Raw genomic sequence first — 14,218 nt, forward strand, 5'->3', positions numbered from 1 at the left:
ATGCAAGTTTGTCAGAGACAAGTGAAGTGTGAGATTGAGCGAGTTTTTGACACCCAGGTGAAATTGGGTAATACTGTGAAAAACGTTTTATCTTTTGAAAAACTGAGAAACACTTCAATTTCAGAACCATCACTGTTTGTTTCAGGTGTACGATGGGATGGACATCATTGACCTTCTGCTCAAAAACACAGGTGAATCCACCAGTTGCCACAGCAACCAAACGTGGACCAGCTCAACTAATGATGTAAGTGTGCTGCTCATTATGCACAGTTTGTCAAGTCAAGTCAAGTCAAGTTTATTTATAGAGCACATTTAAAAACAACCAAGGCTGACCAAAGTGCTGTACAGTAAATACAGATAAAAATACAATAGAACACAATTTCGTAATAACACCTCGCTGATAAAAATAAAATAAAAATATATAAAACAAATAAATTAAACCTTTCTAAAAGCCAATGAAAAGAGGTGAGTTTTAAGAGCGGTTTTAAAAGTTTCTAGGCTTTTGGAGAGTCTGACGTGAGGAGGTAAACTGTTCCACAGTCTGGGTGCAGCCACAGCAAACGCCCTCTCTCCCTTTGTCTTTAATTTATACCTGGGAACATCTAAAAGCATCAGGTCGGCTGACCTCAAAGATCTCCTGGGGCGATAAGTACTAAGGAGTTCTGACAGGTAAGAAGGTGCAGTGCCATTTAAAACCTTAAAAGCCAGCAATAAGATTTTAAAATCAATCCTAAAGGCAACTGGGAGCCAGTGGAGAGAGCAGAGAACCGGAGTGATGTGTTCTCTTTTTTTTGAACCGGTCAACAGGCGAGCGGCAGCGTTCTGCACCAGTTGAAGGCGATGTAGACAGGAACGATCTAGGCCAGCATAGAGGGAATTGCAGTAGTCTAGCCGTGACGTAATAAAAGCTAGGGTTACTAAGACAGCAGCACAACCAGAGTCAACAGTTAAAAGCAAATCATTAAAAACTCTCAGAAGGGCGGTTTCTGTGCTATGCCGAGCTCTAAAACCAGACTGGAACTTCTCATAGAGATTGTTATTGTCAAGAAATAGCTGGAGCTGCGTGAGGGCGGCTCGTTCCAGTACTTTAGACAGAAAAGGGAGGTTGGAAATGGGCCTATAGTTAGAGAGTAGGGATGGATCTAGATTAGGCTTTTTAAGGAGAGGTTGAACAACAGCGTGCTTGAAGGGTGTTGGAAAACAACCAGAACTGAGGCAGGCATTGATCAGGACCAGAAGGAAAGGTCCGACTGAGTCCAGAACCTGCTTCAGAAGCCGAGAGGGGATAGCATCGGTGGAACAGTTGGTAGTCTTAACCTTGCAGACTATTTCATGCAGCTGAGAGAGAGAGAGATTGGTTCGAACTGATTAAAGGCAGAATGGCACAAAGACAAAACACAGGGATTGGAAGGTGAAGATGGAATGACAGACTGCAGGGAGGAAATCTTGTTTACAAAGAACTTTAGAAAGTCATTACAGAGGGTGGCAGAAGGTGTGAGTTTGCTCCTAAACCGAATCACTCAGGGGAAAACATAATCACGGCCACAAATTCATCTCATCATGAGAACCTGAGTGCTGAGTTTAAACTGTATTCTGGGGTGTGCCTGATTGTATTGCGGCAAGTGTTGCAAATAGCAGGAACCAAAGGAAACAGAGAGAGAGAGCGAATTGAAAGCCTGGTGTGTTTATGCTTCTGTGTCTGCTTGTATGTGTGATTACTATTATCTATGATCTAGATTCATTCTGCCAATCAAGCCATAATGTAATTATGTATGCATACTCTCTTCAGACACTGAGCACTAAGCAAAGTGATCCTGATGATTTCTTGGAGTTCCTGCTGCATGGGAGCGACGACTCCTCTGTGCCAGCATCACCCCTGTGGTCTCCCTGCACCAGTGACAGTGGCATCACCGAGGACCCCCTGACAGATCCCACAAACAGCCCTCACACAGCCTCCTGCACAGCCTCCACTCCCTGTGATATTCAGGCTTTCACGCAGTCTTCGTGTCTCGTGAATCAGACAGTGGCAAATGAAAAAAAGCCAGATGTTGTTATCGATCTCGGTAAGACAACATTTAAATAGCAAAGGGTTAACCGGCTTGCTTTTTTATACAGGCCAGAAACATGTACTGAATTGGAACCTGTAAAGCAGTAGTTTGTTTTAACAGTGAGCGCAAATGTGAGGTTGAGACGCGTAAAGAACAAAGTAACCAGGGCACAGGACTACCAGATGAAAAAGGGGAAGCTTTTGACATTGTGAGATCTCTCATTTTGTGCTTTCTGTAGTGGGATAATGGGGGCTTTTGACTGAGCCTCTGATGGCGGACCTTTCAAAGAGCCACTTGTTTGTTTTTTCCCATTTTTGAACATCTTTAAAGATAAACGGTTGTGATTGTTGCCATGCATAAACTGTTTTGTGAGGGCAGCTATTTTGAAGATTGGTTCATTTCACTGTGCAGTTTTTTGACCCACCACTAGTGCCAGAAATATCTGAAAATACATTTCATTTAAAAAAACCCACATACATCACCTTCTAATTACAACAAAAGGTTTTAAAACACAAGCAAATACATCCACAAGGTCATAATTATGAGGAAAGGAAAGTAATCTTTTCGGGCTGTAATTTCTTTAACTCTTTACATACCTGCTTAATTACTCATCAGCATCACAATTACAGTGGACAGCTGTTTTATTTGTCTGTACTGGACTTCATCAGTGAATGAGTGAATAAATTCATCATTTACTTGGATTTATATAGTATATATTGTCTGTTAGGTTAAAGGTCAGTGTTCTTTTAATTCATTACAGGGAACAATTGTTGTAACACTGGTCTTGTGCTTGTAAGACTATATTACAAAGTCCCTTTCAGCAGCTGCTCGAAGCTTTGTAACAGCTATTACCGTGAAGGTTAAATCCATTGTGCATTTGAAAGGTAGCGACAACTACACAAACCGCCATAAACTGCAGCCTTTAACTCGCCACAGAACCAGTGTGGGTGTAATTCAAATGTGTGAATTTATATCCACGAGGGAAGCGTTACTGGTTTAAATGCTCCTGCCAGAAAAGATCAGCAGATAAGACCAGAGTGTTCCTGATGATTCGAAATGGCTGTGGAGTGTTGACATATCAATATTAATGCAACCCACACAATTTAACATTAGTGTTTCCCAGTGTTTACAGTTTTCCACATTTGCTTTGACACATTTCTTGAAACCTTTCACACACATTATTTCTTTTTTCCAAGCTGTTAACACAAAACCTAGACACAATACTCAAAGTCAAACTACTATTCATAAAACCTCTGACTCTTGTAAACAATCGTATCGAAATAGTTTCGACTGTGCTTTCAGGTCACACTCAAATCCCGCAACAATAAGAGCACTAACGAGCCTTCATTGAGCAACACATCAAAAAAATGGAAAACACAACATCAGGGTGTGGACTTTAACCCTCCTGCCATCCTTTAAAAAACTCACACCCATCACCCTAGGGACCATTCTCAGCCACGCCATAAAAAGACCATATATCCATATTTTATTCCACTTTAAATTAGCCAACCTTGTAAAACTACTTCTCCCTGAAATATTCATGTAAAGTTTTAATTATATTTTCATTGTTTTAACCCTTCAAATCCCAGTGTTATTACATGAGCGCCCTGTGTTATAAGCCCCAAAAACCAAAAAACGAAACTAAATATTTCCACAAAAAACCAGTTGAAGTAATATGTGATTGTCATTATAAGTAGGCCTTTAGATGGACCAAAGATTGGCACCAACATACATTTTGACCTGCCATTATTTTTTTTGCATTTTTTTTGCAATTTAAAAATTAAAACTTCAAGGCCCTGAGTCTTCATTGACATCCAAGAAAAGAAGAAAAAATAAAATCATATGATGATAATTTGGGGTTGAAAAATAGCATTTATAATGGAAGTCAATGGGCAGAAAATGGTCCCCAGGGTGATGGGTGTGGGGATTTCTGCTGCTCAGCCATTTTAGGCTGATTTAAGGAATTCACACTGGAATATTAACATTGACAGGTAAAAACTATCCTGTGGCAAGTTTGGTTATATTCCACTGAACACAGTGGAAATGGCAGCCATTTAACACATAGCAGTGGCACAAAAAGGTCCCAAGAAGGCAGGAAGGTTAAAAATAGTTTGAATAATCAGAATAAAATAGAACAGAAAATCAAAATGCAAAAAACTGAACGAAATAGAGTACAAGAAAACAGATCATTACAAAAATAATTACTGTTAATAAGAATCTTAATGGAAAACAGGCACAGTCAGTGATTTTCTGAGGTTATTTAATAGGAAAAACTGTACTGTGCTGATGCTGTACTCATAGTATCTACCTAATAATACACAGGAGCAGGTCTGCAATTTATAATCCTATGATCTAGGTATGATCTATCTATGTATCAAAGAGGCGTAGGCTTTCGAGTGCCATGGAGGGACATTTAACTTTGTGCCTGCACCTTCAGTCTGAAGATATTAAAGATCATACCTATATTTTATCATTGGAGAAGGTGCCCCCCTCAACAATTAGCGAAAACATCTGGATAAAATGTCATCCTTTCCTTCTTATCTCAAGCCTTACCTCCTGAACTGAAGTCACATGAAAACATATGCACAAATTTATTTATTCCTGATATTGTCGCAATTACAGTCAGTAGATTAGACATGTGACCCTCCAGTCTGGGACGGCTGACAGAAAACAACAAAAACGGTTTGTAAATTAACATTATGGCAGCTAATTTCTTAAAATTCAAACCTTCACTCTGATAAACAGCTTGATTACATTCTCACATTGTATGTGAGTTTATTCACTAAGCATCCAAGTCCAACAATGTTACATCAACTTTAAAGAAAGTTTCACTCATGCTGGCAAACACCAGCTAACAGCAGCAAAAACAACAGGCTAAGGCTTAAGCATATCCTCAGCAACTCACCTCATCTCATATCATCCATCAGAACTGACCTTCGCTAACTCATCAACTTATATCGAACTCTCACAAACGTCCACAGCCCACTTCAAAGTAAATAGATGTGGACGCCTCTCACCCGTCATTGGCAGCTGAGGTAAACAGTGGGCTGACAGCCTTCACACGAATAAAGAAATTGAGCAGACAATAGTAGATACACACTGGCTGGCTGTGGCGATTATGGAGTACAGTCTAAATTTAATGTCTTTGATCTCTCTTAGCTGGCTAAAACATTTTTCTCATATTGCAGCAACTGTAGCCCGGATTATGCATTTGAATCGAGATGGGAAGAAAACAAAACTCAGTTGACTGAAATTTACTGACATCTAGAGGTGAAAATGTTTATTTACTGTAACTTTAAATTAAAACAGAAACAAGCAAAACAATCCTTTTTAAAGGAGCCCACAGAGAGCTAAACAAAGCTGGAGTGGGAGAATATTCCATATTCTAGGTGCCACAGACTGAAATGCTCTGTCAGTCCTGAGTCTTGTACAAGGAACAACCATTATATTCAGAGCCTACAACTGAAGACTACGATTAGGAGTGTGTTTACAGTTTTTTCTGAATGCTTAAACCCTAACTGTGATTCCTGTAGCACAATCTCTAAAACTATTCAGACTTATAGCAAAACCACTCACTGAGTTTGCAAAACTAAAAGCACAAAAACTGCTTTGCACTCAGTTTGCAATTTTGTAACACACACTTTGCAAAACTGTAGGCACAATTCACTGCACAACACTCAATTACCAAATTTCCAACACACTCCTAGCAAAAGTATACACATGTATGACTATCATTAACACTAATTTGCCAACTGTCTGGCACACTTTCACATGTGAAAACTTTTTTAGATAATTCGTTCACTTTGCAATCTGCCTAAGCACTATAATACAGGTAAGCTGTGTGTGCGGAGTACAATGGAGGGAGCAGAAAGAGTGAGAAGAAGAGGAGGCCGAGGAAGAGGACGTGGAGGTGAAGAAGTAGGATGAAGAGGACGACAAGGACAAGGAGGACCAAGAGGAAAATGAGGAGGGGGGAGAGGAAAATGAGGAGGGGGGAGAGGAAGGGTAGGAAGAGTAAGAAATAGAATTACTGATGACATCAGAGCTACAATAGTGGACCATGTAATCAACCGTGGAATGACCCTGAGGGTAGCTGGCCAACGGGTCCAGCCTAACTCGAGCCGCTACACTGTAGCAAGTACCATAAGGACATCTTGAAATGAGAATCGGTTAGTACAGTCACTTCGCACAAAGATTTGTAGCACTGCCATATGCCAATGAGAAACACACCAATACCATTGATGTAAAAATACTGAAATTGTTACTTTACAGAATTGCTAGATGACCAGATGCTGGGGGCAGAGGAAGCATGTTCACTGCAGACCAAGTAACCCATATAGTCATTATGGCGATTGCAAATAATCCTATACTTGGAAATGAACACTTGTGTTTGTTTTGATGTGTTTGAATAAACACCAGTACTTGAAGTTTGGATCCCTCTATGCTTATGGATCTATGACAGAAGTATGAGCTCAAACTGACATAGCCTACCTTGTGCACAGAGAAAGCAAAAGCCAGATGTGTTTTGTATTCATACCATCAGTGTGCAGTTGGCGCATTGTGTGCTTAGTAGATGATGGCTTGTGTGTACTGTTTGATACGGAAACACCACTTTTACGAAGGTGTGAAGAGTTAATCTAGCTGTGTTTGCTTTTGCAAGAGAACTACAATGTTTTGATGATTGGGTGACAGGTTTTCTTATTTGTGTGAAGAGTTTTGCAAAATTAGCCAATGGTTACAAAAAATGTGCTTAAGCAATCAGAAAAAACTGTAATAAGAAGCAGACATAAATTATCTAGAGCCTGTCCATTCAGTACTCTATTAGTAACTTTAAGAATATAAAAACATCATAGAATCTACTGAATTTACTATGTAAAGCACATATATCTGTAATACTTTAATACATGTAAACATTTACTTTCGGAAAAAATGGAAAGTTCTGATGCTATTTTCTATTTTTGTTTTTCAAATTGACTTTCTGTGAACAAGAACATGGCCTATCGCAATCATCTGAAATTGCTGTTTTCCTCTTCCCTGCTGTTTTCCTCTTCCCTGCTGTTTTCCTCTTCTTACAAATGCTTGTACACTTTTGTGCACTATGAACTGGCATCTGTGTGTTAACAAGAGCGAACAATTTCAAGTTGTATTTAGGAAACGAAACACAATGCGCTGTAGTTGTGCTTTCCAAATGAGCACTAAGAGCAATTTATGTATAACTAGCTGGAAATTAAGAGAGTGAGTCTTTCAGTAAATGGAGTTGGGACACTGTGTATTTGTTTTAAAAGTGGCATATCAGGTTTGATTAATTGTGAAAAGCTGACAATATAGAAATCACACGTTCTTCAGCCTATAGGTTAACTGGCTACCTTAAAACTTTCTCACAATTTTTTTATATAATTACAAGACAATGTCCTGATGTCACTAATATTAAAGTAACGATACATACTCCAAATCAAGCCAATATTTTGTGTGACCAAGTTTTCAAGGTACTTGGCTGGTTGCTTGCTTCAGGTGGCTTTTGTAGATTTTGGCTATCTCGACATCTTTAGTCTCTCCCAGACTGACTCCATGAGACAAGAGCTTGATGGGGACTGTGCCATCTGGTGCATAATTGGTGCAGGCATGATCAGTCTCCTCCCTGGTGGTGCCACAGGATGGACAGGAATCCAAGTGTCTAAAATGCCTAAAAACCTGTGCAGCATTGTGTGTTTGCAAAGTGTTTTTAAAGCACAGAAAGATGCTGCAATGACTGACGTTTTGTGGTGGGTTTTGTTTGAACTGCAAATACAAGCAATTTTGTAAACCATGACATGTGGTGTACTGTTTTTTCTGCTTTAATATGCAGGCTGTGAGTCTGGCAGCATAGAGGAGGATATCGGAATTTCATACTACCTCACCACAAACCAAAATCCTTTGCAACCACCCAGCCATTCTCTCACCGTGAAGGACCTGCTGTTATCCAACCTGGGAGACAAAGTAAGAAGGGTTTCATAATTGTGTTGAAACTTAAAATATGTGTGGTGTCCTGTCCAACTCTGACTGAAAGAGAATTTTACTATCTGCCTGTGCCTTCTTGGGGAAAGCTGCAAATAGAGTAACTTTAAGTGAAATGAATTCTGTCCATCTGGTTCACAGGCGCAGCGAACCCCCCAGCATTCCTTGCGGGAGCTTGTACTTAATGAGGATGAGAAGAAGCTTCTGGCTAAAGAAGGGGTAAACTTGCCCAGCAGACTGCCTCTATCCAAGGTACATGAGCAATATACACATGTATGTAGGGCAAATGTCTCTGCACAAGCATGCTCCAAACACATCCACAAACACACACTCGTGATCTAAATCTGTATCCCCAGTTACACAAAGTCAGCCAGATATGATGCCCCCCCTACCCCACCCACCCTTCCCCACCACCCACCCAGACACACACACACACACACACACACACACACACACACACACACACACACACACACACACACTCTCTCTCTCTCTCAACCTAGTTTCATCTCACATACCTTTTTCTTTATTCTCTCTTGTCCTGGTCTCCCATGTGTTTCATCTCCCTGACAAGTTTGAAGAGAGAGTTTTGAAAAAGATCCGGCGGAAAATCCGCAACAAGCGCTCAGCTCAGGAAAGTCGGAAGAAGAAAAGGGAATATGTCGATAGCCTGGAAGAAAGGTATGACATTATCTCTGCACCGACTTAGGAAACATTCTTTTAATCATCTGCTTTGGATTTTTTTTATGTTTTTCAGTGATTCAGTGAGTGTTTTGTTGTTCATTAAGTAAAGCACACTTCCAGTTTCCTGGTATTTGTCAAATAGTTCCCTGAAAAAAAAAATCCTCACAGGAAGCTCAAAAAAAAACAATTGTATAACAACCTCAAACAACACTAGTGAGGTGTTTTGAATTAAAAAGAAGAAGAAGGAGAGCTGTGCAGCAGTAGTTGTCATTGCCTCCAGCAAAACCAATTAATTACAGAAACTTATTCAAGAGAAAAATTATATAGTGCCAAAATTGATAAAAGAAATACAACCCATTAAAATTCAGTTCCAGTGAAGCAGCCCAAAATGAAAGACATAAACCTTGTTTGTTTTTTTTATTTATTCACTAATAAAGATCTGGATACACAAAGAAATACCATTTTCAAGAGATTGCTGCAAAAGAGAATTTCTTTTTCATTGGAGGAATATTTAGATAAAAACAAAAAACAAACTTGTACATAAGCATTACTATCTATAATGCCAACGGCACTTCAGTAAGAACAAACACACGAAAAGATGATGTTTTAATAATGCAGAGAATAATATATATTCATACTCCTGCTGTGGAAAAAAAAGAAAGTGAGCCTTCTCTCAGTTCTAAGGTTATATATCAGGGTATAATAAAAAAATATGATCTAGTCTTTACGTGGTCTTAAATTTAGGTAAATTTAATCTGAGAAGGACAACAACATTCTCACATTAAACTGTGTTGTGACAAAAAACTAAACCAAGATCCAGAAACAGTCCTGTGAGAAACTAAGCACACCCAGTGATTCAGTAGCTTGTAGAAATACCTTTAGCAGCAATACCATCAAGTAACTGTTTCCTGTATGACTTCATTAGTCTCTGCCATCATTGTGAAGGAACTTTACCCCACTCTTCTTTACAGTGTTGCTTCTTAAATTCATCCACAGATCTTTTAAGGTCTCACCACAACATTTCAACAGGTCAAGGTCTGGACTTTGACTGGACCATTGCAGCACCTTGATTCTTTTCCTCCCTTCTTTTTGGGATCATAGTCCTGTTGTTGGACCCAGTTTTGCCCAAGCTTTAGCTGTCAGATAGATGGCTTCACATTTGACTCAAGAATACTTTGGGATACAGAGAAGTTCATGGTTACCTCAATGACTACAAGGTGCCCAGGACCCGTGGCTGTAAAACAAGCCCAAATCATCACCCCCACCACCGTGCTTGACAGTTGGTGGGGGTTGTTTGTGCTGATACGCTGTGTTTGGCTTTCTCCAAACTTGGCACCGTCCATTATGACCAAAACACCTCAATTTTTGTCTAATCCTTCTAAAGGACATTGTTCCAGAAGTTTTGTAGGGTTTTTTTTTTTTAGATGAAACCCTTCTAAACAAGCCACACTTGTTCAGCCTTTTTCTAATTGTACTGTCATGAGTTTTAACATTTAACATGCTCACTGAAGGCTGTAGAGTCTGAAATGTAGCGCTTAGATTTTTTAAAAAGTTTTTGTAAGGATTGGATGGTCTGACTGAGGTGAATTTTCTGGGATGTCCATTCCTGGGGAGATTGGCATCTGTTGCTTTCCACTTGTGAATAATCTTTTTCACTGTAGAATGAAAACATTTTCTGAGTGGCCTGATAACCCCAATTGCTTTTCTAAGATCGTTGCTGATATCTTTCCTGCTTGGATTTGTGATAATGCTCCAGACCTGCAAACTAGCAAAACGTCTTGACGACCTGTTAATCAAGTGCATTTCATTAGCAGCGGCTAATTTTTAATGCTCTTTGCACTTTGACTTAGTTTTTATTGACATAGTGTAATATGTCACGGTTTGCAGTTTATCTGAGGTTGTATATACTCATTTTAAGACTTCTTAGAGATCTTAATATTGTTTATGAGAAAAAAAATCGGTGTTCAGTAAGGTCAAAGACCTGAAAGTTTCTACATTCATTGAACATTGTAAAGAAACTCAGAATACCCACCATACTGTGATAACTGCTCCACTGTGGGGCACCAAAACACTTACGGTCGATCTGGACCACTTTCTCATTGTGCATACACGCAAATTCACAGATGTAGTCAGGAGAGAGAGTGGATTAAACATGATGCCACAACCCAGAACAGCAAGCAGGTTTTTGCGTCAGTCTTCCTCCTCCTCTACCTCGAGGCTGCTCGGAATCAGCCTCACCACACAGCCAGCAAGCCTTTGTCACCAAATTTATTAATCCCACCTGCCTCCCACATGCTGGCGCTTCAACCACATCACACCTCCACAAACAGCGCTGCGTGGTCGAGCATGTAATTTGACTCGCTTCAAAGAAACGCAATGCAGCAATATTCCCCAAATTCCTTTGTTTGTCAAATCCCCCTAGGTTTATCATTCATCAGCTTCTCTTGGGGGTATTTTTAGAACTTGTTTCACTCTGATGTGGTTCTTAAGACTGACTCCCTTGCACTGCTGGACTATTTTAAAACCTGCCATTACTGATCTGTGTCAGAATAAAAGAGTCGATTGAGAGTGAATGGAGGTGTTTTGGACCACGGGTGTAGCGGGTGGGATAAAGCCAATACACAGTTTGAGCTTTAAAAATGGCCAAACACAAATGTACTGTCACTTTAGTAAATATTTGAAATGTGAAAATTGTCTGCGTGTTTTGCGTACTAATGAAAATGTCTTACTGATGTAACACAGGAGGTTTATATATCTAATTACATGCTATCAACATCTCAATCAAGCTTGAGCTCTGCTGCCTCCTGATAACAAAAGTTTCATGGCAGAGTGAGATTGTCTCTCCCAGAGTCAGCATTCGTTGATAATTAAACCAGATTCAAGCAGAGCGTATCAACAGGGTGTCATTATCAGTCGAAGGCATAATGGACTCACAGTGACTGAACCAAACAAGAGAGACACCAGAAGAAGAAAGGGGGTGGAGTCCCTGGATGACAGAATGGGGTTTGCGATAACAGTCAGCAGGCTGATATTGGCAGAGAGAGAAATGGAGGGCAGGCGAGGCAACATCATAAAACGATATTTTTTTAATACGATTCTGCCCTCATTCTCCTCCTCCTCTTTCTGTAGGATGTCTGCATGTGGTGCTCACAACCTCGAGTTGCAGAGAAAGATCCAGCAGCTGGAGGAGACCAACAAGTGAGTCCTTAAGTGAGGCAACAAAAGTTTAACCTGATGATTATTGGCATTAGATGCCTGGACAACTCAGTGTTTTGTATAATGATGGAGAGCTTAAAGTCCAGAAAATACAGTAAAGAACATAACACACCTGATTAGCTTTACCTGTGACAACATCCAGGACTTGCTTTTGAAAGTTGCAATGAAAAGCAAAGAGTTACCATGACTACAGCCCAGTGCACTACATTTCAGCATATGGTCTGGAAAGGTCCAAGTCTCTGAAGCTTTGGAAGCTATATCCTGGCTCAGGCACAGTCAGGGCACAGCTTCAGAGCTCTGGCATGATCGAATGGTCACTGTTAGATTTTAGAGAATGGCTATTTTAGCTCTGCAGCAATTGCTCCTGTAAAAATAGCACCACAGATGTCTCGGTTTTTCAATTTATTTCCCTGTTTCAGTTATTTAGCTACTGTGTTTTCATTAGTGGGATTATGTCTGGTAGTATTTAGTATTTTGTTGATAGCCTAAACCACTTCATCTCAAGACTATGACACCACAAGGCCTGTTTCATGGAGCCTAAATCCAGAAATATAGGATGACAGAAAAAATGAAGATTGACCATATATAGTCAGAACATCCGGGTGTCGTACATTTAACAATGGCCAGGCTGAGGAGGTGCAGCCATATGAAAACACGGCATAATTGCAAACCCTCACATTTGTTTCCCATCAAAGTCCCTACCGGTTGAACAGATAAGGCAGCAGGATTAATCAAACCTGGACGCGGGGCTTGTACAGAGCTAGCTGCACAAAATAAATCTCCACGACATCTTTTGTGACAGTCACGGCTGAAAATGGCCAAACCGTTCTGCCTGTTAAAGATTCAGGACTGAAGAGCCTGAGAGTAAAATTACCAGCATACAAAGTGCATACCATTCCAAATCTTCACACAGCTTTTCCAACTTTTCTTTTCACTCGGCAATTTCACTGTCCTGATTTTTTTATTCTTTTTTCCCTGACGCTGGCAGACTGCTGCTTGTAAAAACAAAATGTGTGAAGGCTCCACACACACACACACTCTTCCTTCAATTTGTCCTTCTCTCTCTCTCTCTCTCTCTTTTTTGCGAGAGTGATCACAGATGCTGGAAATGATGAGACCCCTTATGTGAAACTTTTGCACAGCCTCTTTCATCTTTCTGTCTGGATTTGTGTTGCAGTGCTCTGCTGAAGCAGCTAAGCCGGCTACAGGCTCTCCTTCCTAATGGCCCCAGCAAAACAAGACAGAAAGCAACCTGCATCCTGGTGAGATAGAGCATTATGTAATTTTTGAGGCAGTCATAATTGTAACAAAGAAATACAGTAAACATTAAAAGTTCATAAGCACATCAAGGCGTGCGAGTGTTTGTACCGGCAGGACTGCGGCTGTGAATGCTTTGAATATTTAAATGAGTCAGAGAAGCACCGGTTGTGCAAAATGTTATGTAGTTGTGTGCGTAATAACCTACTCAGTTTCTTCTTTCTGATCTGTGTTTTCTATGCTTGACCTCTTTTTGTCCATCTGTCTGTATTTACATCCAGGTCTTGCTCCTCTCCTTCTCTCTGCTGATTTCTTCAAATCTTCGACCAGACCCTTACAGCCGGCTCAGTCAGGCAGACTATGCAGAGACCAAAGGTCCGTAGCCATCATGCATGGCCAATCTTGCTTTCTTTTTTTCTTTTTCGTCCATGCACACTCACTCATGCACACACACTCACTCTTCTCAACCGCATCTCTGTCTCTCAGTGCCGTCCCGCTCCCTGCAGTCGATGGATGATGCCCGAGACATCCCTCCTCCTCCACCTCCTTCTCTTCCTCTTCCTCTCCTCTGTGTTACTAGGGGTTTTGAAGCCCTGCGCAATCTGACAGAGAAGATTAGGCCCTGGACAGATCTCCCCAAAGCAGACGTCCCCTTCTCTCGTCATCAAGATCACAGGCACAAGGACCTTCACTGATTTATTCTAACAAGAAAGACGTGGCGCAGGGGTGCGAGTTTGGATGCGAGTGCAGCCCCCAACAGGGTAGTTTAAAAGCTTCTCTGCATCTGCTTTTCACTACAGAGGCTGGGTGAGAGGCTGCTCCAGCACATAAACATCCATTTGAAAGGTGTTTCAGGAATGCACTTTCGCAAAGGCCAGTAAAGAGGTCATTGACGTGGATGTAATCATTTTTCATTTTGCTCTGAATAAAAAGCCTTTAAGCACCTGCTGGATCATGTATGCTGGATCATACCTGTGCAGCTGATGCCTGTTAAATACAAACACATTAAATACACATGC

General features: G+C 40.6%; 1 protein-coding gene across 1 annotated transcript; it reads left to right on the plus strand.

The window, feature by feature from the left end:
• On the plus strand, positions 1-14,218 carry LOC146687875 (cyclic AMP-responsive element-binding protein 3-like protein 3-B). Its single transcript, XM_085440407.1, has 10 exons — positions 1-57; positions 146-244; positions 1,790-2,063; positions 7,894-8,024; positions 8,184-8,294; positions 8,617-8,723; positions 11,856-11,924; positions 13,120-13,204; positions 13,481-13,574; positions 13,686-14,218. Exons 1-10 carry the CDS (start codon positions 1-3, stop codon positions 13,892-13,894), a joined length of 1,236 nt encoding a protein of 411 aa, XP_085296533.1. The 3' UTR covers positions 13,895-14,218.

This window comes from Copadichromis virginalis, linkage group LG18 (genome assembly GCF_057382275.1).
Source record: "Copadichromis virginalis isolate Kocher_CV1m ecotype Utaka linkage group LG18, C_Virginalis_male_GT1.1, whole genome shotgun sequence".
Classification (NCBI taxonomy): domain Eukaryota; kingdom Metazoa; phylum Chordata; class Actinopteri; order Cichliformes; family Cichlidae; genus Copadichromis; species Copadichromis virginalis.

What these genes read in the sequence shown, in the direction of transcription:
- LOC146687875 (XM_085440407.1), top strand. Translation starts at nt 1, where the DNA reads ATGCAAGTTTGTCAGAGACAAGTGAAGTGTGAGATTGAGCGAGTTTTT. An exon ending in CAGCTGGAGGAGACCAACAA is followed by an intron (nt 11,925 to 13,119) that starts GTGAGTCCTTAA and finishes TTTGTGTTGCAG; the next exon opens with TGCTCTGCTGAAGCAGCTAA. An exon ending in AGACTATGCAGAGACCAAAG is followed by an intron (nt 13,575 to 13,685) that starts GTCCGTAGCCAT and finishes TCTGTCTCTCAG; the next exon opens with TGCCGTCCCGCTCCCTGCAG.